The sequence below is a fragment of the Odontesthes bonariensis genome, chromosome 5 (assembly GCF_027942865.1).
Source record: "Odontesthes bonariensis isolate fOdoBon6 chromosome 5, fOdoBon6.hap1, whole genome shotgun sequence".
In the NCBI taxonomy this organism is placed as follows: domain Eukaryota; kingdom Metazoa; phylum Chordata; class Actinopteri; order Atheriniformes; family Atherinopsidae; genus Odontesthes; species Odontesthes bonariensis.
The window spans coordinates 8,616,801-8,643,295 of NC_134510.1; the positions used below are offsets into that span (position 1 = coordinate 8,616,801).

General features: G+C 40.3%; 1 protein-coding gene across 7 annotated transcripts in view; it reads right to left on the reverse strand.

Annotated features, from left to right (window-relative positions):
• The window catches only part of vps13b (vacuolar protein sorting 13 homolog B), a 310,547-nt gene that overhangs the window by 53,693 nt on the left and 230,359 nt on the right, over positions 1-26,495 (reverse strand). For all 7 annotated transcript variants that reach the window (XM_075464765.1, XM_075464763.1, XM_075464764.1 and 4 more), the window contains exons 37-41: positions 26,290-26,427; positions 19,188-19,583; positions 8,562-8,764; positions 7,114-7,330; positions 5,261-5,445 (exon numbers count right to left, since the gene is read on the reverse strand). In XM_075464765.1, coding sequence (XP_075320880.1) covers positions 5,261-5,445; positions 7,114-7,330; positions 8,562-8,764; positions 19,188-19,583; positions 26,290-26,427 — 1,139 coding nt within the window. The remainder of the gene's footprint in view (positions 1-5,260; positions 5,446-7,113; positions 7,331-8,561; positions 8,765-19,187; positions 19,584-26,289; positions 26,428-26,495) is intronic.

Genomic DNA, 26,495 nt, shown 5'->3' on the forward strand with positions numbered 1-26,495 from the left:
CTGGCCTAGGAAGAAAGTTGAGATGAAGTTGATAACTAACTTTTAAAAAATGCTAGAGTGACGTGAGAGATGGAAAAATAAATGCTTTTCCTTTGTATGCTGAGTTAGATGTTTGGCACATGCTTTTTGGAGGTGATGGCACCTGTGTATATGTCAAATGGATTGTGTGTGTATTCAAGAGGAGGACTGTTCTAATTACATGAAAGATGAAGGTAAACATTGGTGTATACACAGGTGTGCGTTTGTATGTAAGTGCAAGATATGGTATGAACAGTGTCAGTTTCCTGACTGTGTCCTGATTGGGTGTGTACCTTATCTGAAAACAATATGGAAGCCTGAATAGCTTACATTCCCTCAGCTGGATGGGTCCAATCTGTGTTTTCTTCAAGCATTGGACAAAGAAGGCCTAGCAGCTAGACCTCGGGCAAAATATCAGTCAAGAAAAATGTTTTGGTTTTCATTTTGGGGATGGTTCAAAGGCTTTGAAAACCATGTTGAGGAATTTTCAAGTAGTTAAATATACCAAAGTGTTTACAAATATTTTTACAATAAGAAATGTTAGTAGCCCGCACAAATCTCATTTCCATTTCCATTCCTGACACCCAGCTCTGCTAAGGAAAAACTACAGGCTGCTATTCTGCTTGGATTTGCTTTCTGGGTCTTTTGAAAGATTGTGATTTCTCAAAAGGTTCATTTCAGGCACGCTAAAGCAAACGCAAAACACAAAGAAATTATTTCAATTTCCGTGTCCAACCAAAGTGTGATTGCTGCTAAATTTCAAATATGTCTCTGCAACTGAAGACTCCCTCAGCTTACTTTGAGACTGTGCTGCTGACATCTACAGCCTTGTGTGCCATTACTTCCATTAACAATATCAACACTACTATTAGGTCTTCTGTTATTTCACCGATGCCTATACATATAAAAATTCCACAGCTAGCTACCTCTTATCAACCAGGAGACAAATTGAATTGACATCGGCTTGAGCAAATGTTTATTCAAGAGATGTAATGAAAATTGCTCTGAAAATGACTCCCACTACACTGTCTCAGGTGGGCTAATATATGTTAACATTAATCAGTGTGGAAAATCAGGAATAAGCCCATGCTGAGATCTTCAAGCTCACTTTTTTTTCCTCTGTAAAGCCAAATTTTAAAAGGACTAAAGTTTTTGGTGGATGAGGTGTAGAAACTCCAGATCAAATTAACCACATGGACAGTCTTTTATTTTTACAGTGCATTAGCTGTGACTAATGCAGGTCTGCTTGAGCACTGTCCCACTAAAATAATAGTTATTTTGGCTATGTTACCATTTCGCTCTTTCTGATTCAAGGTTTTGCTCTCAAGTGAAATATTCCAGAAGATCCCTTTAGATTGTAACTTCCTACAAAAAGTTACATATTTCTACTAATTGGATAAAAAGTCCATATCAACCACAAAATATATAATATAATCAAAAGAAAAAAAAAGGAGCATCTTGGACATGAAAGTGATGGTAGAACGGTACTTCTCATAAAAACAGCAATGACAAAAAAAACAGCTGAAGGTTGCCGGATCATCTCAGGCCACAGAACTTTTATGATATCAGTCGCAGGCCAGCAGGGCCCTGCTGGGACATGAAAGGCTATCCCACATTGTGATGCACGAAAGCAACAGCAGGGGAGCAGATGGCGTGCTGTTTGACTGAAAAAGTCAGCGGCGCAACTTGGAAACTTCCTCAAAACAGTGAGTGGATGATTGCATTAACAGTTTTGCACACAGAGAAAAGTCGGTGATGGTAAAAAGTATGTGAATGAGAACAGAATGTGTTGCGTGTGTTTTACAATATGTGTGAAGTCAGGTTTTTGCTTTCCTATCCCCTTCTCCGGGTCCTCTGAGCTAGGGTCAGGGTGAATCATAGCCCTTTTGTTTACTTTATGGTTCTCAGGCTTCAGAAGCCCACAGGGAGGCAAAAGGAAGGCACGACAAAAAAAGAGGGACAGAGGAAGAGCAATAAGAACACCTGCTTGTGATTCAGAAGACTGGACCACACGGCGGTAAGAAGGTGAGAATGAGTCATCTTCCTCCCCCCTTCTTCCCCTCACTACACAGGTGGGAACCTGTGGATGCTCCATCAGGGATCGTTTGTTTTTCAGCTGCTCCCCAAAACCCAACACTGTGACACTGCTCCCTTTTTACTGTGTGTAAAAACAGCACGGGCAAAAATTCGACTTTGAGTAATGGAAGGAGATTTGAATTCCCCCTTTGAGATACTGGAACCAGTTGGGAAACCGCAACTATTTAAATGCAGGAAATCTTGATTTTATAAAATGTTAATATGATCTGCTCTAGGGACAAGGGAGCAGCAAAGCTCGGAGCAAGAGCCCCCACTTCCCAACTCCTCTATCAAGTGGGGTTGAGAGAAAAAACTAAAGAAAGGAGAGGTTGGGGAATGACAAAAAAGAGAATGATGAGTGAGGAAGAGTTAAGAGTGGACAGAAGAAGAAATTAGGGGAAAGTCTACTCTTATTTTGTTTACATGCAACCCCTCTCCATCCACCTGTTGCCACGTGAAACATTACTGCCTAAAAGGTGGGGAAGTATGACCAGATAGCTAAATGCCAACTATCGCTCTCTCCTTCCTGCTTATTCCTTTTCTTTCTTAATGCCTCTCACTTTCCATTTCTCAAAATCCATCAGCCTCCATCTCTGCATGGCCACATGGTAATTTTAGAGGCCTGAGAAATTATGAGTGCCTTCCATCTCTGTCCAGCTCTCTCTCTCTCTCGTTCTGCATAGTCTCGATGTAAAATAAATTAAACTGTGCCACAACAGTATTGTGGAATTTAATGGCTGCATTTCCATTCTTTCTAGATGGAATCTTTTTGGTATTGGAGGAAAAAAAAAAGAAGAATTAACTGAGTTTCATAAGGGGTCGTTCATAATCATTGCGTCACACAGGCTGAAATAAATTAAATGTGGGATTTCAGTGACTTATCTGAGGTTTAGATAAAAATACCCTCATCAAATTAAAATCAGCTTAAGATGCATGACTTTTAAGTCATGTTGACACTATAACAAACAAGTCCTATTGCCAGCAGGGTCAGGACATTTACATGGATGCCACAAAAACACAAGAAGCAGAATAAGTGAGGCATCAGACTAACTACTCACCAATCATTGGCACATTTCTGAGTCCAAGTCTCTCTATGAAATAAGAAATGTTGCACAGCTATTATATTACTAACCTTTTTTGGCTTGCCCTGAAAACTACAGAAAAGGTGTCTAATTTCCACATACGGATGTTTCAGGAATAGTAATGTGCTCGGAGCGTCAGCCTTTCACCAATATAGTTGTGACACCCTCCTTACCTGATTCTTTTGAACAAACTGGTAACATAAGTTGGGACCATTAAAAAAAAAAGAAGGAAGTGAAAACCACATGTTAATCAACTCCTGCTCTGTAAATACAGACTCATACATATTGATTAGTCAGGGTAACCCTCATCTGCAGTCACAGACGAGAGCGTTTGTGGACAAAGACACAACTATAGAAAATAAATGCATAAACCCAACCATCTCCTCACTGTCATCTAATGTGCCACGGTTTCATCCTGTTATGACAGACTCTACTACTTATTAATAGTGTGAATGTGATTTGAACTCTTTGTGAATGAACTCCCAGTGTAGTTTTTGTGTGTGATGAAATATCTGCGCACAATATCTCCAGCCAGAAAAGACATACAGTCTCATTTCATCATATCATAAATAATCACCTTTCTTTTACTTGGACTAGGCAAAATGTATTTTCACACAGATTCTGTTATACAGGAGCTTCTGAAAGCATTACAGAAGACATATCTCTGCAACTCTTGACCTCCTCTCACTCAATTGTTCTGTGTAGCACTCCTCCTTCCTGTTACTCTACTCGCATTAACCAACCTCTTTTTCCCCTAACTGTCTATCAAAATATCTTCTTCTACCACTCCCTCCTCTAAACACATCAGATCTCTCCATTCCCTACTGTAACTCAATATATGACATCAGTTACAGGCTTTTTTGCACTTTGCAAATTCTACAGCTGTGGGGCCCCGCTTGAAAGTCAGACATCTGCAGCACCTTCCAATATCTTGCCTCTCCTGGGCCGGCACACATAAACAGATTGAACATCTGCACTGTTGGTGGAAACATTGTGGGGGTGTAGGCGAGAATCGGAGAGATATGGGGAGATGAGAAATCTCTGCTACAGAAGGAGGAAAGAAGCAAGACGAAAAGGACAAAGAAAGATAACCTAGCTCTAAGGTGCAAACAAAAGGCTCCTTATAAATGATCTGAAAATGTAATAAAACTGGGATTGTTGCTAATTTCAGGAAAATGTAGGAACATAATATTAAAGCATTCATTTGTCAGAATGAATACTGTTAGTAATACGACATAAAAAAATATTCATTCATAAGCATGAATCAGTATGTACTTGTGAATCCCTTTATCGTACATGAAATGTTTGTGCCTTTATATAATCAGTTGGTCTACAGCTTCTTTTCATACATACAACAAGTATTCTGTTACCAAAAATTCCATTCCTAATGCATGGTAGAGATTTGCTGAGAGTGTCATGATATTACTTAAAAATAGCACATTTCTGCACAAGGAAAAAAAAAAAAAGTGAGATTGTGGAGGAGGTTGCAGTCGAACAAAACTTGGGACATATCTTTTCTTTAAAATCATCCTCTGGACAGAGAGACGGGGGATTGAAAAAAACAAACTGGATGAGTGATAGGAGGAAAAGTAGGATGTCCTGTCCCCCACTGAGCCCCGCAGGCTCGGTAGCTGCAACAGCCTGCCAAAATATAACCTCATCTGTGGTTGAAGGCACCTGGCTATTCACACCAGAGCATGCAAGATGACTTCCACAGCTGTGTGAACATGTATTACATGTTTGGAGGGACAGCAGGGGTCTCTGTCATTCAGTAACATGATTCATGTCAAGGGAATCATAATGGCACACGGCCTAGTTCTAAAACTGTTTTGGTGCAGGTGACGTTAAGCAGCGAGGTGTGAGAGAAACGTGTGGATTCTCCTTTCCTCGAACATTTCTTATAACCTCTACCAAACAGCAGATGGCTATACAACTCATGCAATGAACTGATACACGCAGCTGCTCGACTCACTGAGCCTTAGCTTTCCTGGAGCCTCGGCATAAAAGTACACAAGAAAATCTGAATGAAGAGAGGAAAGAGAGCACATAACAGTTTTATTGGTGATAAATGTGTCGCTTTCTACCTGTAGGACATCTCCAAGGTCAGCAGTACTGATCTCAGGATCTTCTGTGGTGTTGAAAGGGACAGGTGTTATCCTGACAAAGGTGAGAACACGAGGTTCAGGGTATCTCCAGAGCATAACCCCTGGGCTATCTTCTGTTTCGCTGTAAAACACCACTTCATGGGGTCCCGGTAGTCTCTGCGAACCTGAGAGAAACATAGCACTAAAGTCACGAGAGTAATAATTGAATAAATCCAATCATTTGAATGCAAAGCCTATGCTGAGCTCAACAGCAAAACACAAAAACAAAAACAGGGGGTTAAGAGAAGTAAAAAAAAAAAAAAAGTCTCCTTTCAAAATAGCTGAAAAGAAACCAAAACACACAAAACCCAATGACAAACAAAATTTAATTAACAATCCAGTTTAACAGCTTAAAGCCCAAAGCTGGTCCTCACAAGCATCATCGGATGTTTGCGAAGCAAAAAAATTTAAATGTACACTTTGAAAGTGATGAAAATGATCGTTTGTGGTAAAATCATTTTCACCGGCATCCATCTTTAGTACAGCATTTGATTTTTGGACGATGGAATCTAAAAACTCCTAAACAGTGTTATGTAAAAAAAAAAAAAAAAAGAAAGAAGAAGAAGAAGCCCCATTCCTGCGTTTTTTGAATGTTTACATGTGTCAGAAACTGTGCATAAACATTGTGGCCGAGTAAACATTTTTGCTTTTGAGTAAACTTCTATCGATTGAACTGTGCCAAGCACCTGCAACAGCTGAATAACACAGGATCTAAACTTCTAAGTGTTGTTTGACTTGTGTTGTAGCTGCTGTTTGGGATTCAAGTTTATTTGGAAAAAGGACAGAATAAATTCGAGTTGAAACCTGCTGCTTTGTCTGCTCCCTCGAGATGCAAACACAAAATCTGTCTGAGGCTAATTTTCCTGTTTGTGACAAGCAGTGAACCCTTTTGAAGTGGGACATCATATCGTTCTTTGCCAAAAAAGGTGGATACAAGAAAAAAAAGAGCACTTTTATGAGACTTTGCTGACATCTGCATTTGCTTTAACCTAGAGAAAGTGAGACAGAGACTCTATCTTTTCCCCCCCAATTATCTTTTATTTATGCTTCTGTCCATCTATTCCATCAGTTCCTGTGTAAGGCCTTGGGAGGCCACTCTGGGGCCAAGTTTTCTCAGGCTGTTGACAACATGTTGCAGACAGACTGTCCTCTTGGTTCTAGTTCACTACTGTACGTTCTCCAGCTACAGCCAGAATATTAGATGCATCAAAGCTCAGTGAAACAGTACAACAAACAAAGACTCAACCACAGCTGACAGAGTGGATGGCTGGTCTACAGCCAGAGAGAAGTTTGATCCTCTGTGTATATTGCCGTGAGTGTCTGACTGTGTGTGCACACAAAGGACAGCACACACAAGGCACAAAGAGGGGGAATAAACACCATGTTTCTCAGAGTGGAAACAGGCAGGCATGTCCGATGAAACTTCATTCCACATAGGGCTTTGATCTGACTTGATTGAAGCCAATGAGTATCTTAGTGACATCTTACTTCGCCAAAAATATTCTTTTTTTCTAGCTTACCCAACTCAAATCTATTAACTGATGAAGAGGCAACCACGGTTAATTTATGCTATGGACTTGTAAGACACAAATCCATGTTTATACATTATCATTTTACTCTGATTTTTTTTTACAATGCAGCTCATCCTGTAACATTCTGTTCTAAGAGAGGAAGTTCCAAGGAGCAATCAGCTCGTTTTCACATGGGATATTAATGATAGGTAGCCGAACTTTTACCTTGATATAGATCAACTGTGATCTCTTGTTGTTAATGTGCATCGAGTAAAAGTTCACCTGAGTCTTGAATGTATTGAAAATTTCCAGTGCGCAAGTCATCTGTGCTGTGCTCTGTCCGAGGAGAGGGAGAAACAGGAGAGGGAGGAGGCTGGGCGTGGCAGGCCTTGCCTGTATAACAGCTATCAGCTGCATCCCCATTCTGGAGACTGAGGTATGTACGAAGGTGCTCCTCCATCAGCATCAGGCAGTTCAGATGTTCCTGGCCCCAAAAGACCTGTTTTGGAAAAACTAGATAGGGTAAGATAGCAGCAAATAAAACAACACGTTTTGTACAGCAGGTATGCTTGGAAGAATAAAGGAAATATATAGGAGGTGAGGAAAGGAAGACTGAAAAACAGGGCATGCAGGAGAAAAAGCTGCATAATGACACAGACTTCCTGTTGCCGCAGAAGTACCTACATCATAAATGACTGTACTTTGTTTCCGAAACAAGCGAAAAAGTGGCCAGGGTTATCCCCGTCATCACCAGTTCATAACCTTACAAATATTACCCAATGCAACTTTACATTTTCCTCACTTACCCATGGCATTCCCCTTTCTGTTCTCCATCAAAGTGAGTCTGCCTGGGGTTTGGATTGAGGACTAGGAATCTCTGAGTCAAAGACTCTTCACACATGGAGCTGCCTGCCTGCTTCCCTGCCACTCACTAGATTGCAAGGGTGGGTTATGACTAAACTCTGAAAACAGGAAAATTTGGGGATTTTTTTTTCCCCCCAAGTTTTTGGAAAGAGAAGCCAAAGCAAAAGGAATCGGAAGGAATTCTGGTGGTTTTGGTACAACACTTGATTGAAACACCACAAATGCCAATATTTGCAGAGGGAAATGTACGATCACATATTAAGTGTTGAGTCGCAAGTGATGTGTCTGTTAATGGGCACGCAATAATAGCATTAAGGAAACCACTGAACATAAGCGAGGGGGTTCCCCCTGAGGATGTAATCTGGATATAGTACATTAGAAATAATGTGGTCAGTTCGTCACATTTAAAAGGGACTTTTCAATGAGGACATTTCGCAATTTCTCTAAGAAAATAAAAAGGCAGACATAAGATACCCCCACCCCCCCATACTCTATAAATAACCTTAGCCCGTAAAACAGCAGATGGCACTTATGTTATTGGTAGTTTGACTTGCTTGTCTCTATGTGGCCCATGTGATGGACTGGCAACCTGTCCAGGGAAAACCCTGGGTAATTGATAATTTGGAAACTACGTAGATTTAAGCTGACATTTTAGTGGGTAGTGGGATCACTTAATGATTAGGTGGTTTTATATCCGGAACAACCTTATTGATACATTAGGTGTCCTTGAGCAAGACTTTCAATCATCTTCACTTCCAACCAGGTGCAGAGGCGCTGATCTAACCTTAACCTCAACAAACTGTAGACATGCTAGATAATAAATCTTATGATTGAGGGAGTTTAAGTGAAGTCATAGGTACACAAACCTGCAGCAGACCTCCCTTCAGGTCCAGCAGAAGTTTAGGGGGGCCAGGCTCAGGTCCAGGGCTGCCGCTGTGCCGACACCACCGAGCTTCCAGGGAACTGCTACAGGAAAATGGTCCCAGCAGTATATGGCTTCGCTGCTTCAGTCCTGTTTTCACCAGCACATCTTTCAACTTTAGCAGCACAGAAGCAGTCTGAGCTGCATCTACGAACACATGGAAAAAAACAAAACATATTGTTAAGTACAATACGGGTCAGAACCACAGAGGAAAAACAGACAATAAGAGATAAGTGTTGAAAAATGAAGTAATGTGGTTAAAAAAAACTAAGTACAGTATTGTACAACACTGTTTGTTGTACGGTAAGAAAAGTAAAAAAAATTAATGAATTAAAAATAAATTATATTAAAACAAAGACAACCTCAAGCGCCATTTGTACCATAACTGAGAGACTGAAACCCTTCCTTGAATTGGTTAGTTAAAACTATTACAGCAAAAACAGGCTATTTGAAAATCTCTGTTTTACAGGATTAATAACACCATAAGCAGTGCTCTTTCAAATTTCTGTTTTAACTCTAGAAATGCTCTCTTCAGCTGGAGAGAATAAAGTGTGCCCGCTGTACAGTCGTACAGCGGGCACACTTTATTCGGTTTCCAGTTGTAAGTACAATCGGAAATTGTAACTGCAGTCTCCACTGTATGACTCATCACATCATGTAAAAATAAGATCAATGCAGAAATCTAATAGTGGTAGATGATCACAGGATTGTTTCAATGTAGAAGAAAAACCCCCTCACAACATCCAGCTCAGGGAAAATCACTCCTCAGGAAGAAAGCAGGTCATACATTTTTCAAAGCATACAAAAAAAATAAGAAGACTTAAGGAGAATTAATACAGATGGTTTAGCACAAGCTATGAGCAAGACTTATCAATACGTGTCAAGAACAGAAAGGTCAAAGAATTTTTTTTCTAAAAAAAAGATCAAAAACATCATCCTGTACAAGAATAACACAAAGACAAAAGTATGTAGAAGGCCAATTACAAACTGAGCTGCTGAAAAGAAGAGGGCTCTACATACTAAAGAGTTCCTATTCCTAAACCCTTCCTTTTGATTAGGATGTGAGCACCCTTTGTTTGCATACTCCCTTGGCACTTTATGCCCATATTAAGCTCTTAATTGAAACCTGAAAAGGTTTCGAAAAATGGGGAGACAAGAAAAAAAACTGTTATTATCCACAGTATCCAGATATTTCCAGACATAACTGCATCTCAATTCATTGAGGAAAGACGGACATGTCAGGGCTTGGGGTTCACCTTGGGTAAAAACACATAAGAGACACATATGGAGAAGCTGGGGAAGGAGGTGATAAATGAGAAGATGAATAGATATTGACAAAGATGGTGGGAAAATGTGAGAGACAAGACCAAAAAGTGTGAAAGAGAAAATGAACTATGATATGATGAAATGACACACAAGAGTACTCAAATCTTTCCATACTTACTAAACTGACTCAGGAACACCTTATTCAACATTGAAGAGCACTAACACAACAGGGGTGACTCAGTGAAACAGGGCTTTGCCTGAATAAACAATGGGTGACTCACATTTCTCAGAAAATACATTCTTGATCTAAGCTGGCATTTTACCTGCTTTTGGTGTTGCGGCACAGATTTATTAGAGATTACTTACTAGACTTTGGACATTGGGGTTGTTTTCGTAGCTAAAAGGTATTCAACAGCCAAAAAGGGAACTCCCAAACTGGCTTTTTAAATTGAGAATCTTTCATAAACGCGTATAAAAGCACATTTAAATGAAGACACACATACACACATAAGTACATACAAAAAAGTACTGCCAAATGACTGCATCCAGCAGATATTCAACCATCACACCCAGGTGAAAAAGTGGAAAGACATCCTCACACACATAATGAGTATCAAAGCATTCTCTCCTGTCTCACTGTGCGTCATTTACAGCTCAGCTGACCGCAGCATCCTGGTTTTAAAGCCAGCAGCACCAGCCTGCCCTCTCAACAATCAACCTAATTGGGAGTGGTTTTATTGAGGGGAGATCCCTTTCTTTTTTAGACTCCATTCTTCCTTCCAGGCTGAGTAAATAGTCAGGGGGTACATTTCTCCATCTTCTCTTCATTTTTATTTTTGTATGACTACATTACTGTTATGTAGGTTTGTCTCCAGAGATGTGACAGGAGACAGCCCAAAGATATTACATTGTTGGATTGTGCAGGGGGAGCAGATGGACAGCAAAAACCTAAATGGCAACCTGAGAAACTGTTGAAAGAAGGGGCAGGCTTTAGCACTGTGTCTTTCTGACCACATGCTGTATATTCTTACATTTCATAAATGATCATATGCAGATATGGAGAATGAAAAGAATGGCGATGTACGATAAATAATAATAATAATAATAATACATAAAGAAAATGAATAAGAAAGAGTGTGTGTCGCTGATGATGGGAAGAAAATGGAAGAGATGCAATTTTTTGGACCATCATGACCCCAGACACAGGCATACACGTACACATGCCAAAGAAAAAGGAGAGAAATGAAATGATCCTTGATAAAATCATATCGTACTTGGCTATTTTGAAATTTAAAGGGGACATGTCATGAAAAAAAAAACAACCTTTTCTGTTCTTGAGAGAATTTTAGATGTCTGGAGTCATTACCAGCTGAAACATTGTAAACACAAACCAGGCACTTCGAAAATATATAATTAAGTGGTTCCTTCAGATTATAATATTATATGCAATAATTTAGCAAGGTCTTCTTTTTTTTTCAAATTTCTAATTTCTTTTATTACTTCATTGTTATGTTTTTTTCATGGATGTAGGTCTCCAAGCACAATCATTTAGGAGATGTTAATGCAGTCAGGTCCATAAATATTTCGACAGAGACAACTTTTTTTCTAATTTTGGTACTGCACATTGCCACAATGAATTTTAAATGAAACAACTCAGACGCAGTTGAAGTGAAATTTCCGCTTTAATTCAGTGGGTTGAACAAAAAGATTGCATAAAAATGTGAAGAACTAAAGTATTTTATTTAACACAATCCCTTCATTTCAGGGGCTAAAAATTAATTCGATAAATTAAATAACTGAAAATAAAATGTTTATTTCCAATACTTGGTTGAAAACCCTGTTCTGGCAATGACAGCCTGAAGTCTTGAACTCAAGGACATCACCAAATGCTGGGTTTCCTCCTTTTTAATGCTCTGCCAGGCCTTTACTGCAGCGGCTTTCAGTTGCTGTTTGTTTGTGGGCCTGTCTGTCTGAAGTTTAGTCTTCAACAAGTGAAATGCTTGCGCAATTGGGTTGAGGTCAGGTGACTGACTTGCTTTGGCTGTATGTTTTGGGTCATCTGTATTATGAAATGCCGCCCAATCAATTTGACTGCATCCAGCTGGATTTGAGCAGACAGTACGTCTCTGAACACCTTTAGAATTAATTCGGCTGCTTCTGTCCTGTGTCACATCACCAATAAACACTAGTGTCCCAGTGCCACTGGCAGCCATCAGACTGCCTCCGCTGTGTTTTACAGATGAGGTGGTATGCTTTGGACCTTCTCCATACTTTTTTCTTGCCATCATTCTGGTAGAGGTTGATCTTGGTTTCATCTGTCCAAAGAATGTTTTTCCAGGCTTATTTAGATGTTTTTTTTTTTATTTCAAGTCCAATCTAGCCTTTCTATTCTTGAGGTTTATGAGTGGCTTGCACCTTGCAGTGAACCTTCTGTAGTTACTTTTATGCAGTCTTCTCTTAATGGTAGACTTGGACATCGATACGCCTACCTCCTGGAGAGTTGTTCACTTGGTTGGCTGTTGGGAAATGGAAATGCTTCTGCGATCATCCAACACTGTTGTCTTCTGTGGACGTCCAGGTCTTTTTGCATCGCTGAGTTCCCCAGTGCTTTCTTTCTTTCTCAGGATGTACCAAACTGTAGATTTTGCCACTCCTAATATTGTAGCAATTTCTCTGATGGTTTTTTTCTGTTTTCGCAGATTAAGGATGGCTTGTTTCATCTACATGGAGAGCTCTGTTCACAGCAAAATCTTCCAAATGCAAGCACCACACCTCAAAACAACTCCAGGTCTTTTATCTGCTTTATTGATAATGACATAATGAAGTTATTTCCCACATCTGCTGATGAAATAGCCTTTGAGTCAATTGTCCAATTACTTTTGGTTCTTTAAAAAGAGGGTGGCACATGTTAAGGAGCTGAAACTCCTAAACCCTTCATCCAATTTGATTGTGGATACCCTCAAATGAAAGCACTTTAGTCTACATATTATGTCCATGTCCATTATATAACTACAATTGGAATATGTTTCAATAAACAGGTTAAAAAATTGTCCAAATATATATGGACCCAACTGTATATACAAAATGTTTAAACAAACTAATAAATAGCACTCATGCATTATAACGAGTTATACTGTGTACATCTGCTTGGTCCATTACTACCTATGCGAAAACATTGTTTGCTGGTACCTAATAATAATATAATAGTACCTAATAACTTTCAACCTAGGGTGGTAAACATTTTCTTCACAGGATCAATAAAGCAACTATATCTATATGGAAAGTGAGAGAGCTTGAGTGTTATTAGTGTGAATGGAGGAATAGCTTTATCATATTTGAATTGATTTAATTAAGTTACTCAACAGTGGCCCAGGTTTTGATCACATTTAAAGTACTGAAACATGCTGTATGATATAAAATCGAGTCACTTGCAGTGGATTGTATGCAGAAGTCAACATGACAGTGTGTCCCTAGCCAAAAAAAATACGGTAACTAAGTGTTCACCAATATCCTGTTGAAATTCTGATGGTCGAACTTCTACAGGACCCTCTTCTTGTTCAGGGTCTGAACGGGGTTCTAACTGATACGATTGCATGCTTCTGTCAGTCATGTTTTGCTAAGCAAACTTTCTTTCTCCGTGGCTTTGCTCATCTGTTTACATGGGATGGAGAAGCCATTGGTCATAACCTCAAGAAGAGCGGAGCGGTGTGCAAGGTAGAGTGAGAGGCTGTTCACCCCCTGCTCCCACCCCTAAAACAGGCTGGTCTGAGGAGTGTTGTTTCAGTAGACATGAGGAAACAGCTGTTGTGCTTAAGCAAAGGGATTTTTTGACAAAATCATATCTCATACATTTTAATAAGATTATACATTTGCATCCAATACGGTGACAATAGAGCATTACTTTGGCAGCACAATAAATGTGTTGACATTGCTAAAATGGTCACATATAAAAACAAGCAGTCTATACTCCTATCCAAACTGTGAGAAAAAGCAACAACTAGATGGTGATTCAGTAAGACCTTAGCAGGGAACACGTATCAGTATGGATTCATGCTTTAAATGTACAAACACAACGTACACCTGTATGCCTAATGCTGCCATTGTAGCCTACCAGTCATCTAGTACACACACGCATATCCACTGCAAGCTAAAATACAACATAATGCACTTGAGGAACCACGTGGGTGGTGGGAAAGAGGGTGGATGGAAATCTTCCTAAAGTGAAAGACATCTCTGCCAAACACCCGGGTAAGATTAGATAGGATCGGAGACTGATTTACCATGTCGGTTTCTCCCTGGCAGCTGCTATCTGACCACTGCCTGGCTGATTTATACCCTGCAACGTACTGGTATCAATTAGCAGAAACCTAAAGGAGTCATTACATAACTAGCAGAGGCCCCTGAAGACCTTCTGGGATGGTAAGAGTAATAGAAGTAATATACTGTCACTCACCACAGAAGTATGCTATTCACTCACCACAAGACCACTATAGGACACTGGAGGAAACTGGTTTTGTAGCAGGGGACGTTGTCGGCCAAAATGGCGCAGTGCAGGAAGCTTCGTGTCATCCAAGCCATTACAAATACATGAGCTGTTCAGAGCTGATGAGTTACATATGGGTTCAATGACAGCTGCAATGCATACATAAAATATGTATGGTAGTTATGCGTTCAATTCTAAATATTCAACTCTCAATATGATTTCCTTGTAGGAATAAAGATTAGAAGATAAAAGTGTACATGAACTATTCATCCCTACCAAAATCTGATGTACCTGACACATTATTAGGTTTTAGGTAAAGTTTGAGTCTTTTGGACAACTTCATATTAATTTTGGTTATTTTATAATGTAATTCAAATGCCTTCCAGCTCCTCTTCCATTATTATATGCAGAATAATACGAGATGATTATAAATGGTTCTTAGGTTATGGTAAGGTGTCTAGAGATAACCTGCCTGAAGAGGTCTTTGTCAGGTTTGCAAACCCAAAGGGTTAACAGTACATTCTCTTTAGGCTAGAAGTTTCCCTTCACAAAGACCCACACCCAGAATTAACAATGTTCATCAAAATATGAGCTCTGATAAAGGAATGAAGGATGCGGTTTACATTTAATCTTTATAGCTACAAAATACATTTGACTGAGCAGCTGCATATGTTGGGAACTGGACAATTCAGCCCTAGCCTCCCCAAATGACTTCTCTTTCACACATTTCAATAACTAATGCACTGCAAATCATTTATTAATTGAGTTAGCTTTCAACACTGATATTTTTTTCATAAATTAATCATGTTTTGGATTTGCAAATCTTTCCTTTTATCCCTGACGATTAAAACAGAAAAAAACCCCAAAACAAATGGAAGAAGGTGCATCTCTCTCTCGGCATGGGAGGCAGAATGAGGTTTGGGGACAAAAAGGATACACAGATAAATACTGGGTGGCTTTTTCTTTGTTTGACAAAAATAAGTTTTCTTTTAAAACTTTACTGAAGTAAATCACCATGAAGAAACAGGGGATCCACAGAAGCAAAGGACCAAGGAGAAAGCTTTGCATGCGTGCGTATGCTTCCAAATTGTGTGCAGTAGGAATAGTAAGAAAGTCTGCTGGCGTGCAGGTGGGGCTGTGTGTGTGCCTGTGCGCTGTGTTTATAGGAAATCAGGGGCACTGTATGGGCAGTATGGCTGAGAGCTGAGAGATTAGGGAGGGTCCTGTTTCATGGACCCTAAGACATCTGTTCTCTCTCTTTTGCCCGCCTCCCTCTTTTCTTTCATTGAACTATAAATGCCCCCCTACCTTGGGGAGTGGTGAGCCATGGATGGAGAGAGGAATGCAGGCTTCCACTTGTTTTTCATTAACACAGGATCTGGTAACACACCTCACTGTCAACCTAATCCCCTCTCTCTCCATCTTGTCCCCTGGTTGAGAGGGGCTGCTATGACCAGGTACGGATCCCCAGATGTTCCTCGGACGCATGGGGAATGGATGACAGCAATGGATGTTTGGTGATGAAGACAGGGTGGGATGGGGTGATTGTAATGACATATACAGAGGAGACTCAACTTACTGATCACTCATTGAAGTGTTCTGTTTCCCGTCTGTCCCGTATTACCGCATATCTCCTTCCATTCTCTTTCCTCTGTGCCTTTTTACCACTGCAACTTTATTTTTAACTTATATGTGTGCTATTTTCAGACTCTTATCACCTCTCATGTTTCTTTCACTACATCTCCTTATTTTTTCTCTCTCCCTCTATTTCTTTAACACCTCTTGCAAGTCTTTCCCATCACTCGGTTTCTCCTTGCACAATGGCATCAACTTGAGGTCTGCTGAGGGTTTGGTCCATCAGTCTCCATCTGCCACTGAGGACCAGCAGCAGCAGCAGCAACAACAACATTAACTGTAGCGATGCACACTGTAGCAGTAGTAGGATTACATTTTTCTGTCTTACATCTCATGTACAGCCACTCCCTGTGGGGCAATTCCTCCTGACTTATTGCGGGAGCTCAAAGGCTAAACCTTACCGAACAGGAATCCTGACCTTTATCTCTGGAAAATTCCAAGGTATCCATTTTCTGGGGTTCGGTTTGGATCAGAGTGGTGAGTGATGAAGGTGGTGCAGTTAAGGCTAAAAGTCAGCAGATACATCTATTGTCACCAGAGATCAGTCCGTGTAATTGGAGATAGTTTGTCTCCTTTCAGTGGCAACAAATCTGGAAACACTATGTGAAGAAGCCCTCAGGGAAAATTGCTTGTCAGTGATAGCTGTGTGTGTTGTGACAAAATCTATATGGCTGCTCAAGTTATCAAAAACAACAACAAAAAAGAAACTGGATGAGTTACTCAGAAGCACATCTACTGTAGTTTGCTTTAAAATCTTTTCAAACTGGCGGTAAATTTCTCTACCGTCGGAATTTCAGAAGAGGCACAGAAATGAAACATCAGGGTCTTAAAACTTCCAGGTATTTCAGACAGCACTCAAAAATAGTTTAAGAGGAGACTGGCACGATGTCTGCTGCACACATTGTCCCGTTTCTTGAGCCTTAACAACAACTGGTATTTCAAAGAGTTTGGAGCCAAACTAAGGATGAATGATCCAGTAGATGTCAATAAACTCCAGTGGTTCTGATTCCAAGTTCTTTATTTGCGTCAAGTCAGCTTGTAATATTGTAATATTTCACGACCAATCAATCTTCATGTTTTGTGTTGACTGAAACAAATCAAAGACCTCTTTGAAAGTATTAATGAGTACAAAAGAGACTGCCTGCTCTGTACAGTAGATTTAATCTTTAAAGCAAAGTGATTGGGAGAATATTTGTTTCCATATCAGCAGGATTGTGTCTATGCTCTTTTTTTCACTGCATTGCACACATATAGTTGAAACTAAATTGTGTTTATCAAAGTCACCATTATCAAAGACGGATGAAAGCTTAAAAGCTGATGAAAATCAGAGCAGGGAAACAGGACTGAGTATTGTGTCATTGTGCAGTTATGCAGATTTGAGTAAACAAAGTGCAAATTGTTTGAGGTTTTAATTAACATTTTTGACAATCATTTTATCTGAAGTAACCCTATATTAACAACATCTGTTAAGCAGATGAAGGCACTTAGGGGAGCCATGTTCCAGCTCTGTCCTCGAACCCCAGTCAACAAAGAATGTGTATAAACCACCTACTTGCAAAGTTATGAGTCAAAGTGTTCCTTGATATCTACTGCATGTGGCATGTCAGCTCAATACTCTCTTTTATCCCTCCGTTTCTATCAGCTGTCCAATTTGAACGACACGCCAAGGAATAAAGAAAAGTGAAAAACAAACTAAAAATCCCTGAACATTTGTTAAAGCAGTTCACACCCAGGGGCACAGTGAAAAAATTGGAAGCTTTTTCATTTACATTAGTATTAGCAGTTGGGATTGTCATAATGGAAACACTGCGATGCCTCCTGGATAACAGTCAGTGTTGATGAAGGCAGGGTTAGGTTCTAACGTGAAAACAATCATCTCACCCTCACACACCCTCAGATCTGAATACACGAAAAGATCCTATTTTGCTGGGGTCCTAATACACACACACCCATGTAGTCAAACACACACAGTCCCAAAACAACTTGGGATCCAATACCGACACAAATATCTCACTTTACAGTTTACTGAGAAACAATGTTTTTTTTGGCAAAAGATGGCTTTGCTAGCACATACAAAATAAAACACAAAATTGCAAAATAATACCGAAAGCAATTCTTCTGTTTGGTGCGTGATCTTTCCCCACTGTGAGTCAAAAACAGTCTAAAGTAATCCAAACAGGCTGAGACGTCAGAGACTATTTAAAAAGCAAGGTGGGAAGTGGAAAGTTTGGGTAAGTGCTTAACAGTGGCAAATAATCAGAAACTACAATCCTTTGTGAAGTATTATAATTAATTTATATTTCTGCAATGCGTTGCCAAACCCTCTGATTACTGACATGACCGACAGGTTCCATTTCAGCTACAGGCCTAATTATAACCTTTATTTAACCAGGAAAGAGTCCCATTGGATCAAAGGTCTCCTTTGGAAGAGAGTCCTGGCCACACAGCACTGACAAAATTCTAAATCAGGGAGAACAACATATGTAATTGTGGTGTGTGCTGAATAGAGCTTACCTCCATTTGTGATTGCTTACATAATAACCCGAAACAGAACAATTTGTTCCCCATGCTCTACATTTTTGTGTTCGATATTTGGAGGACTGTATAACTATTTTATTTTCGAGGAGCCTGGAATGATTCCTGTTGGCTTGAGTTGGGATTTTGGGCACCAGACAAGTGACACGCCACAAATAAAGGAGCATGTACACTTACTAGTACTGCATCACTGACGCCTAAATCTGTGGTTACTTAAAAAAAAAAAAAAAAAAAAGACTAAATCTGCCAGACGGAGTGAAGTCACTACAGTTGTTTCCAATGCAGCTCCACTTGTTTCAAGAATTTCCTTGAAACAAGTGGTACATATATTGAAATACAGCAGAAAAAGATGGATCACATTACCAATTACTACCTTTTCCCTTTTCAAATGAAGAAAAAGGTACATAAGAGTAACTCAGGTCAAAGACCTCATTACTTTAGGATGACACAGTGAGCTCTGCTAAATCTTATTGAGGGGGGTTGGGGTGTGTGTCTATAGCACTACGGCTAATACACTTAACACAAAGCCATAAAAATATTAAGATTTGGAAGCAGTCCATCTGTGACCCTTGTGCATAATGCAAATGTTCAGTCATGTTTATTTGATCATTCACTTACTTATTTGCAGCTTTAGGTTTGCATTTTACTCACCTTCTATTCTTGGCCCTGCCTTTAAGTTCAGACTCCCCGTCATGCCTGACACAGATACTGTCATGCTGGGCTTCCTTGGATGGGCCTCTGTTTCCATGACAACAACGATCTGTGCGGTGCGGAGAAAAACTTTGTGGAAGGACAATGCCGGAGCCCTGATGCTGCTGGCTTTACCAAGGGCTGAGGCCTGGTGGTGAGGGTCCGAACGACCAGGACAGGCCCTGAGTGGGGTCTTCGTCGGGGATGATTGAGGCGTGGAGGATGCAGACAGTGTTTTACTGGAGGCGTCCCACGTATGGGTTGGAAGAACTTTCTTCAGGTAGGCTTTGGCTTGCTCCAGCTTTGCCAAAGTGGGACTGATGTTCAGGGGGCGTGATAGCTCAACATTTAGCTCAGCTGTGGAGAGGGAAAGTCAAAGAAAACAGCAAGAAAGAAACGAGAGATGGAGAAGGGGGAAGAAAAACAGAAAATAAAAAAGCATTATTAAAATGCACTGCCAACAAAACCTCACAAACAATTCCTTTTGTGAGCTGCTTCTGAGTAGCCACTTTTAAAAGAGGGGAGGGCCTCTTGTGCTCATCCCGACTAGTATTTATGAAGTGCTGAGTGTTGAAGAAATCCCAGCAGGAAGTAGAAAGAGCAAAGCTTTTGGTAAGGTAATAAAACTTCTCTCAACAGCACACAGTCATGCCGGATCTTTCTGTGTTCTGCATGTTCTGTTTGTATTTGAGAATATGAAATTAGTATTTTGTGTAAAACCTTTTATGATTGGAACTCGACTCTGTAATAAAGTTTGAATGATTGAAAGAATGCATAACAACATAACAATCTAGTGAAAAACTGTTCTCAAAGATTTCCTCGACGCTAAAGCAGAGCCTTTTAAATTGTGTCAAACTGAGGACACAAATTGAATAAATTCACTGTTGGCTGGGGGCCTCGCTCTTTAAAACCTACCATTGAAATCTGGAAACCCACCATAAACTGGTCACAGTCCACCTGGGGGTTATCAGTGTCTCTGAACAAATCTTAAGCTATCTAACCCATGGGAAACGACATGGTACTGTGTCTTGTAAATCTATCTTTGAGCTCTTCTCTCTTTCTCTAATCACTACGTTTGCATGCAATAAACAGGCCTGCAAAGCTGGGTCCACTCGCAAGTCTCTTTCCCCTCATGGACACACATATACACACACAGAGTTACTGGCTGTCTCACTGTAACATCCTAACGTGACACTGCGGAATAGCAGAGGAGAATATCTCCTTCATGCCAACTACATAAATCAAGAGATTGCTCTCTGCAGTTCCAACTCTCTCTCACTCTCTGGTGCACTGCTGCCTTCAAACACTTGACTGGAATTTACTGAGACACAAGAATTAACTCAATGCCGTTTTACACCACTTCCATTATCCCATTTTTCCACTTGGTCATGATGATGGGGAGAGGGAAGCAGCCGAAAACAAGCGCAGCTGTTTTTCATGGTCTCATCAAGGCTCCAGTGTTCAGAGGCTTTTTAGGGGCTTTATGCCTTCTGTCTACCTCCTGCCCAGGTAGGTGCACTGGATGACATGAACTGGAGAACTGCCAAGAATGGCAGATAAGTACACTCACACGCACACATATTGAGAGGCTGTATGCACAGAGTCTTCCAGTGGAAGTGAGGCACATAGTCAAATGGAAGGATAGCTAGAGAGAAGAACTGGATGGAAGATAGGTGGAATTTGCTGTGCAATGTAGCTTATCATTTCCACTTGACTTGTCACCAGGAAACTTTCCAGTGGTGGAATAAATATCCCATATGCAACTGCTCAGGTTCCCGCCGTTGCCTTCCCATACTCTTTCACCCTCTCACTCGATCCCTTATCCTTCATGTAGCCCATGTATGTGCTTCTTCTGTCTTTTATAGCTATACATTTTCTCTTCTCTTCCTTACCCGTCTTTATCTTTCACTTTTTTCAACCTACAAGCTAATGAGCCCCTCCCCCCGTAATCACATAAAGATGTCTCTGATGACCCACTCAGGGCCAGTGAAGGGGCCTGAGCTTTGCCTGGCTTTCAACACATGGTGACCTGTTACTGATTATAGTTTGTCCTCCCTCCCTATGTTCTTTTTTGCCCCCACCTCGAAAAACTCATCCCAAGCTCCGACCCAGCCAGCTCTGGAGTGATAGTAACTGATTTGTTTCCTTTATTCCATCTAAATTTCACCTGACTAGGATTATAAACGAGCCAACTTGTTAAAAATTCTGACATTTTTCAAGATTTACTCACAATTGAACATTTTCTTGAATGAGGAACGTTTATAAAGTCAAAAAAAACCCAAAAGGCTTAAGGGCTACACATTTAGTTGGGACACAGAACTAATATCGTTAAATTACAGGAACCACATACAGCTAATTACACATATGAATATAATTCTGAACACGGACTGAACTGCTTTTATATTCCAAGCTGAAATTGGTTCATTAAACAAACTATGGAGTCAGTTGCAGCTAGGGTATTAGTTACCAAAAACATACAGACTTACATAAACATACCCTCAGATGCAACACACTGTAGCTCAGTGACACAGTGACAAAATGAAAAGACCATTTCTGTATATCAAATATATATTTAACATACACAATATACATTTCTTAATTCATGGCATTGCATGATTAGTCACATATATATTTCTTTATCAGTTCACTGTTAAATCTGGATTTTAACCTGAATGGTTACAAAATCAACTCGGCAAATGAACTGGGCCCCAGCATCTGTACAGCTCCCTCAAAGTTTATTCAACAAGTGAGGGAGAACATCTTTCCTGCAGGGAAGCAGCATCAAGAGATGACTCACTAAATCTTAATAACAGCATATTGCAGCTTTATACAACCATATGTGGAACAGATTTGAGTAATATTTCTAAATTGATAGTTCATTTTTTTTTTTTCCCCTTTTGTACTATGGATGTGAGACAAATATACAGTGGAAATGTGCTCCATTTGATCTTCCTCTCAAGGCAATGAATATATAAAAAGAGTAAACTAAAACCTCGCAACAGAGAAAAAAAACAATAGGTTATAGGTTTTACAGACCGAGCTGCAAATTCAGAATTTATGGATTCAGGTGCAACATTGTGGGATTATGCTTATTCACTGTAAAGTAAAGGAAGCATATCAATGTCACTGTTTAAAGTGTGCCTATTACATTTTAGTAGAATCAACAGAGAAGCTTTGAAAAGTGAAGAAAACTTATTGAAAGAAATGTGGTGTTACTTTGATCATTGTGCAGGGTGAGGACCTCAACAGCAGTGGGACTCTCGTGCACAAATGTTTTCATTAGGAACACTTTGACTTTAGTCATAAAATGACTATTTTATGCTAGAGACTCTCAGAGGAAGGACAAGCACCAAGTCTACAGACAGAGAGACATTGGTGGTGTTCACATACCTTTAAAGAACAAGCCTTAATGTGAACAGGCTGCAGGGAATCATAGACTGGCCCTTCTCAGGTGTCAGCCTCTATTAGCACTGGAGAAAGTGGAAGATCAGGGTCTGACAGAGGCACATACACACATGTACATGCCTCTACAAAGTGGTGGGGGAGATCAAATATGCTTATTACCCAGGTTACTGTGTCTTTTTGGAGAGGTCATGCATGACGCCGTCCCCACTCTGAACCTGGTGTTGGATATATATGTGTGCGTGTACCCACCACAAACACTGTTTTCTTTTTTACTCCACCTTTGAGTTCTCTAGCTGACTTTCACGCTTGACACTTGACAGCCCGAAAGCCTGTGTCAGACACAGGTGGCAATGTGTCCAATTACACAGGGTCCATATGTGAAGGGCATGTGTGTATGTCTGTGTTTAGAAGGGGCCAATAATATTTTGAGGGGCATCTACCGAATCCCACGGTTACAAACAGTCTAATTTTGTGTAAGGCCAATGACACATACGCCTGATGCCATCTGACTTGAATTAGAGAGGTTCTGGATGGTTCGGAGGGGCACATGCTTGTATACAGTAACTGACAACATTTCTAAGAACTCATTGCTTGACAGGAACCAGGGACACAGGAGAGAAATGGTTCCAATTTGTTCTAGCTAATCTATCACCTGCTGCTTCTCTATGGAGAGAAGACTGATCTTTTGTCTCCAAGTGGTAGCAGTTACATCTCTGGACTCCCTCACTGACCCGTTCAAAGGCAAGAACTGAGCAGGAAAGATGACGAAGGGAAAGAGAGAAAGATGATCTTGTGTTGGCTGATCAGAAACTAAACCCTGCTCATGCTGGAAAACAGACAAGAAAAGACTAAAATAACCAAAACAAAAAAATAAAAAAAATCTAATTTTTTTGTATTCCTTTTTATGTATAAGTTTGCTGGTCAACCCTTGGACTCCCTTAGTTCTTAAAAATCTGGCTTCCTGTATGCCTTTGCATTAGTAGTGTTTATGAGACTGTACGTGTCTGTGATGAGCGGCTGCTGAGTGGGGGTCAATGCTGAAACACCATATAGTTTACAGTACACATGTTACAAGTGTTTCCCACTCAACATCCTTTGGAAGGCAGCTTTGATTGGTCTTGCAGAATAATGCAGAAATTGTGAGCATATTGCTGTAAACACACAGCAAGACATGGCCTCATGGTGGTCTGCTCTCTGTTTGCGCCTGGTTGAAATAAATCAAATGTGAAGCTTTGTCGAATCAAAGTAGCGCCGCCAAACATGATAAATACACATTGCAACACACACAGACATTTATAAAGACAGGGGACAGATGAATAAAATGCTAAGTGCACTTTTATTTCCTAATCCTGTCTTTACCCATTTTTCCTCTTTTTCTCCCTTCAAATTCCATTCATTTAAATAAATCAAATGAAGTCAATCCAACAAGACATTTCCTGACACCTCTTATCAAGTCCCGATTCTCCAGTTTACTTAAGAGTTATTCCTGTTCCGTCTTGTCTAAATAACAGGAATCGGTGCGTTGAACAAAAAATCACCAATGCTAATGAATTCCACAGCTCTGTCTAGTTCCTCCTTTGTTCCTTGTCCTTGAAAAGGGTAATTATCTCCTCGAGAGTCATCTAGCTAAACAACAAACAGTTGAAAATTGTGCATGCGGATATGTGCAACTGTGTGTGTGTGTGTGTGTGTGTGAGAGAGAGAGAGACTGAATGGTTGAGGGGTTGGAGGAGAACCAGTAGCATGTGTGGTCAATTCTAGATATTTCCAGCAGAGCCTGACCTGGGGCAACCTCACACTGAGCCTGGATCCTGTCTGAGTCAATTGAGAGAGTGTTGTTAGTATGTGTGTGTACGTGGGGAGAATAAGTGCGACCAATTATTTTTAAAATTATACTGCCGAGACAGTTCTGCTCTTTACTAGTTCAAGGGAAACACCTGACAGTAGCTCCTCAATATCAATGCCTCCGCAACTGTAGCCAGGGATCTGATGTAACCAAAGTGTAATGTTATTTAACAATTAAACAGATGACAGTGACACTGCTCATGCAGACACATACAATAAATAAAATCATAAAAAACTGCAAAATCAACACTGAAGATTATGCTGTAGATTATAGATCAATAGACAAATTAACCTAAAACTATTTCGTGTCATGAAAGAAATTCTATTAGATTTAATCTTGTTCTTCTTTGTTGCTCTGTTCTGCCTCGAGACAAAAGATCAGAATGTAAACACGCTTTCTAACCACTGCTCCAACTTCTGTATCCATCGAAAGGAATTATATTTACCATATATGCCTAGATCTGGCCAAAATACCTAATTTATATTTTATGAAAAGATTGTGGTCATTGTGATTTCTCTGGCAGCTTCATCTGGCATATAGACATTTAGAATGTATGGCTTTAATGTGTGATTGTTGGGCTTTACACAGAGCTGTGTCATGTTCTGTGGATTCAAGGGGAATGAGACACTGCACACTTTCAGCTGACCGCAGAAAGGGATGAATGCGGGGACAGGAGAGCTATGCTACATAACAAGATGCAAAACCACCATCAATTATACCTGGAGCTCCTCCCAGAGCTCCTTCTTGTGCACATCCACAGTATGTGTTCATGATTGTATGCATGTGGAAAAAAGACAGCAAATATGTCAAAGCATTTCTGTAGTAACGTTTCAGTGTGTATGAATCTGCAACATCTGGCCTGTGTTCAGGGAGCTGAAGGATGACCTGCGCCTACACACACTCTCCATGAAACCCTCACAGGGATGAAAAAGGCTGAGAGCACTAAGACTCAAAAGCCCACTCACACTTTTATTCATTACAGTTGTATTTGGGCAGGATGTCAAACACACCCTTAGGTCAACAACCTTAAATTTGCTCATATGGATATCATATCAGTCTAAAAATAGCAAGATGAACCCTGTTGAAGGAAAATGTACAGAAACCTGACACTAAACACTAATGCGTGCACACTGGGCACACAGGAACAAGTATCTGTGGTCCAAAGTGAGTGGGATATCAGGGGATCCTGAAGCAAACATCCGCAATGTCATTTAAACACTCAACATTAACCCACACAGCAGACCATAAGAGTGTTATGTTGTCTTCTCCCTGATATATAGTGAAATGCCATATTATGAAAACAACCGGTCTGATTTAGTATAGGTGCCCAATCTGCCGCCAAAACCGCTTTGACCCTTGGAGACATGCCTGTATGACACCTGACACAAGGATGATGGCAACAGAAACTTTGGATCTTATCAGCAGTGGGATGGGGCCTTCATTAAATTGGGTTTGTTCTTGCATATCTTAAAGATTCTCTATCAGACTAGGACATTGCAAGTTTGGATGCTTCGTCACGTTCTTTGAGCTAATCTTGAGCAGTTTTTGAAGGACAGCAAGGCACATTGTCCTTGGGGGTGTGCTTACGCTGCAACAATGTGCAGAGTTCCTCATTAGAACACTGCATTGCATCAAGATGATGAAAGTTATTTATTTCACCTCAGTGGTCTTAATGTTGTGGATTTTCTAAGTATGTTTGTTTAGATGGTGTGTGTGTGTGCTCTCCTGCTTCACAGCAATCAACACTTCCCATTCAAATGTGAAATCGATGCAGTGAGTGTAGAGAGGTGTTTGAATGTGCATGATACTCACCAGGTCCGTTGAGGAAATCTTTGATTTGGAGGCAAAGCAGAGGAGGAGGGATACCCGTTTTACTGTCCACCTCTCCTGCTACTGTCTGCAGCCAAATCACAGTGTAGTCCAGAGATTCTGGCAGAGTCTTTCCTGGGTCTGGACGCAATGAGGCAGATACAGAGATTAAGAAAAGGAAAATTGCCACAGAATACATCAATTAAGTG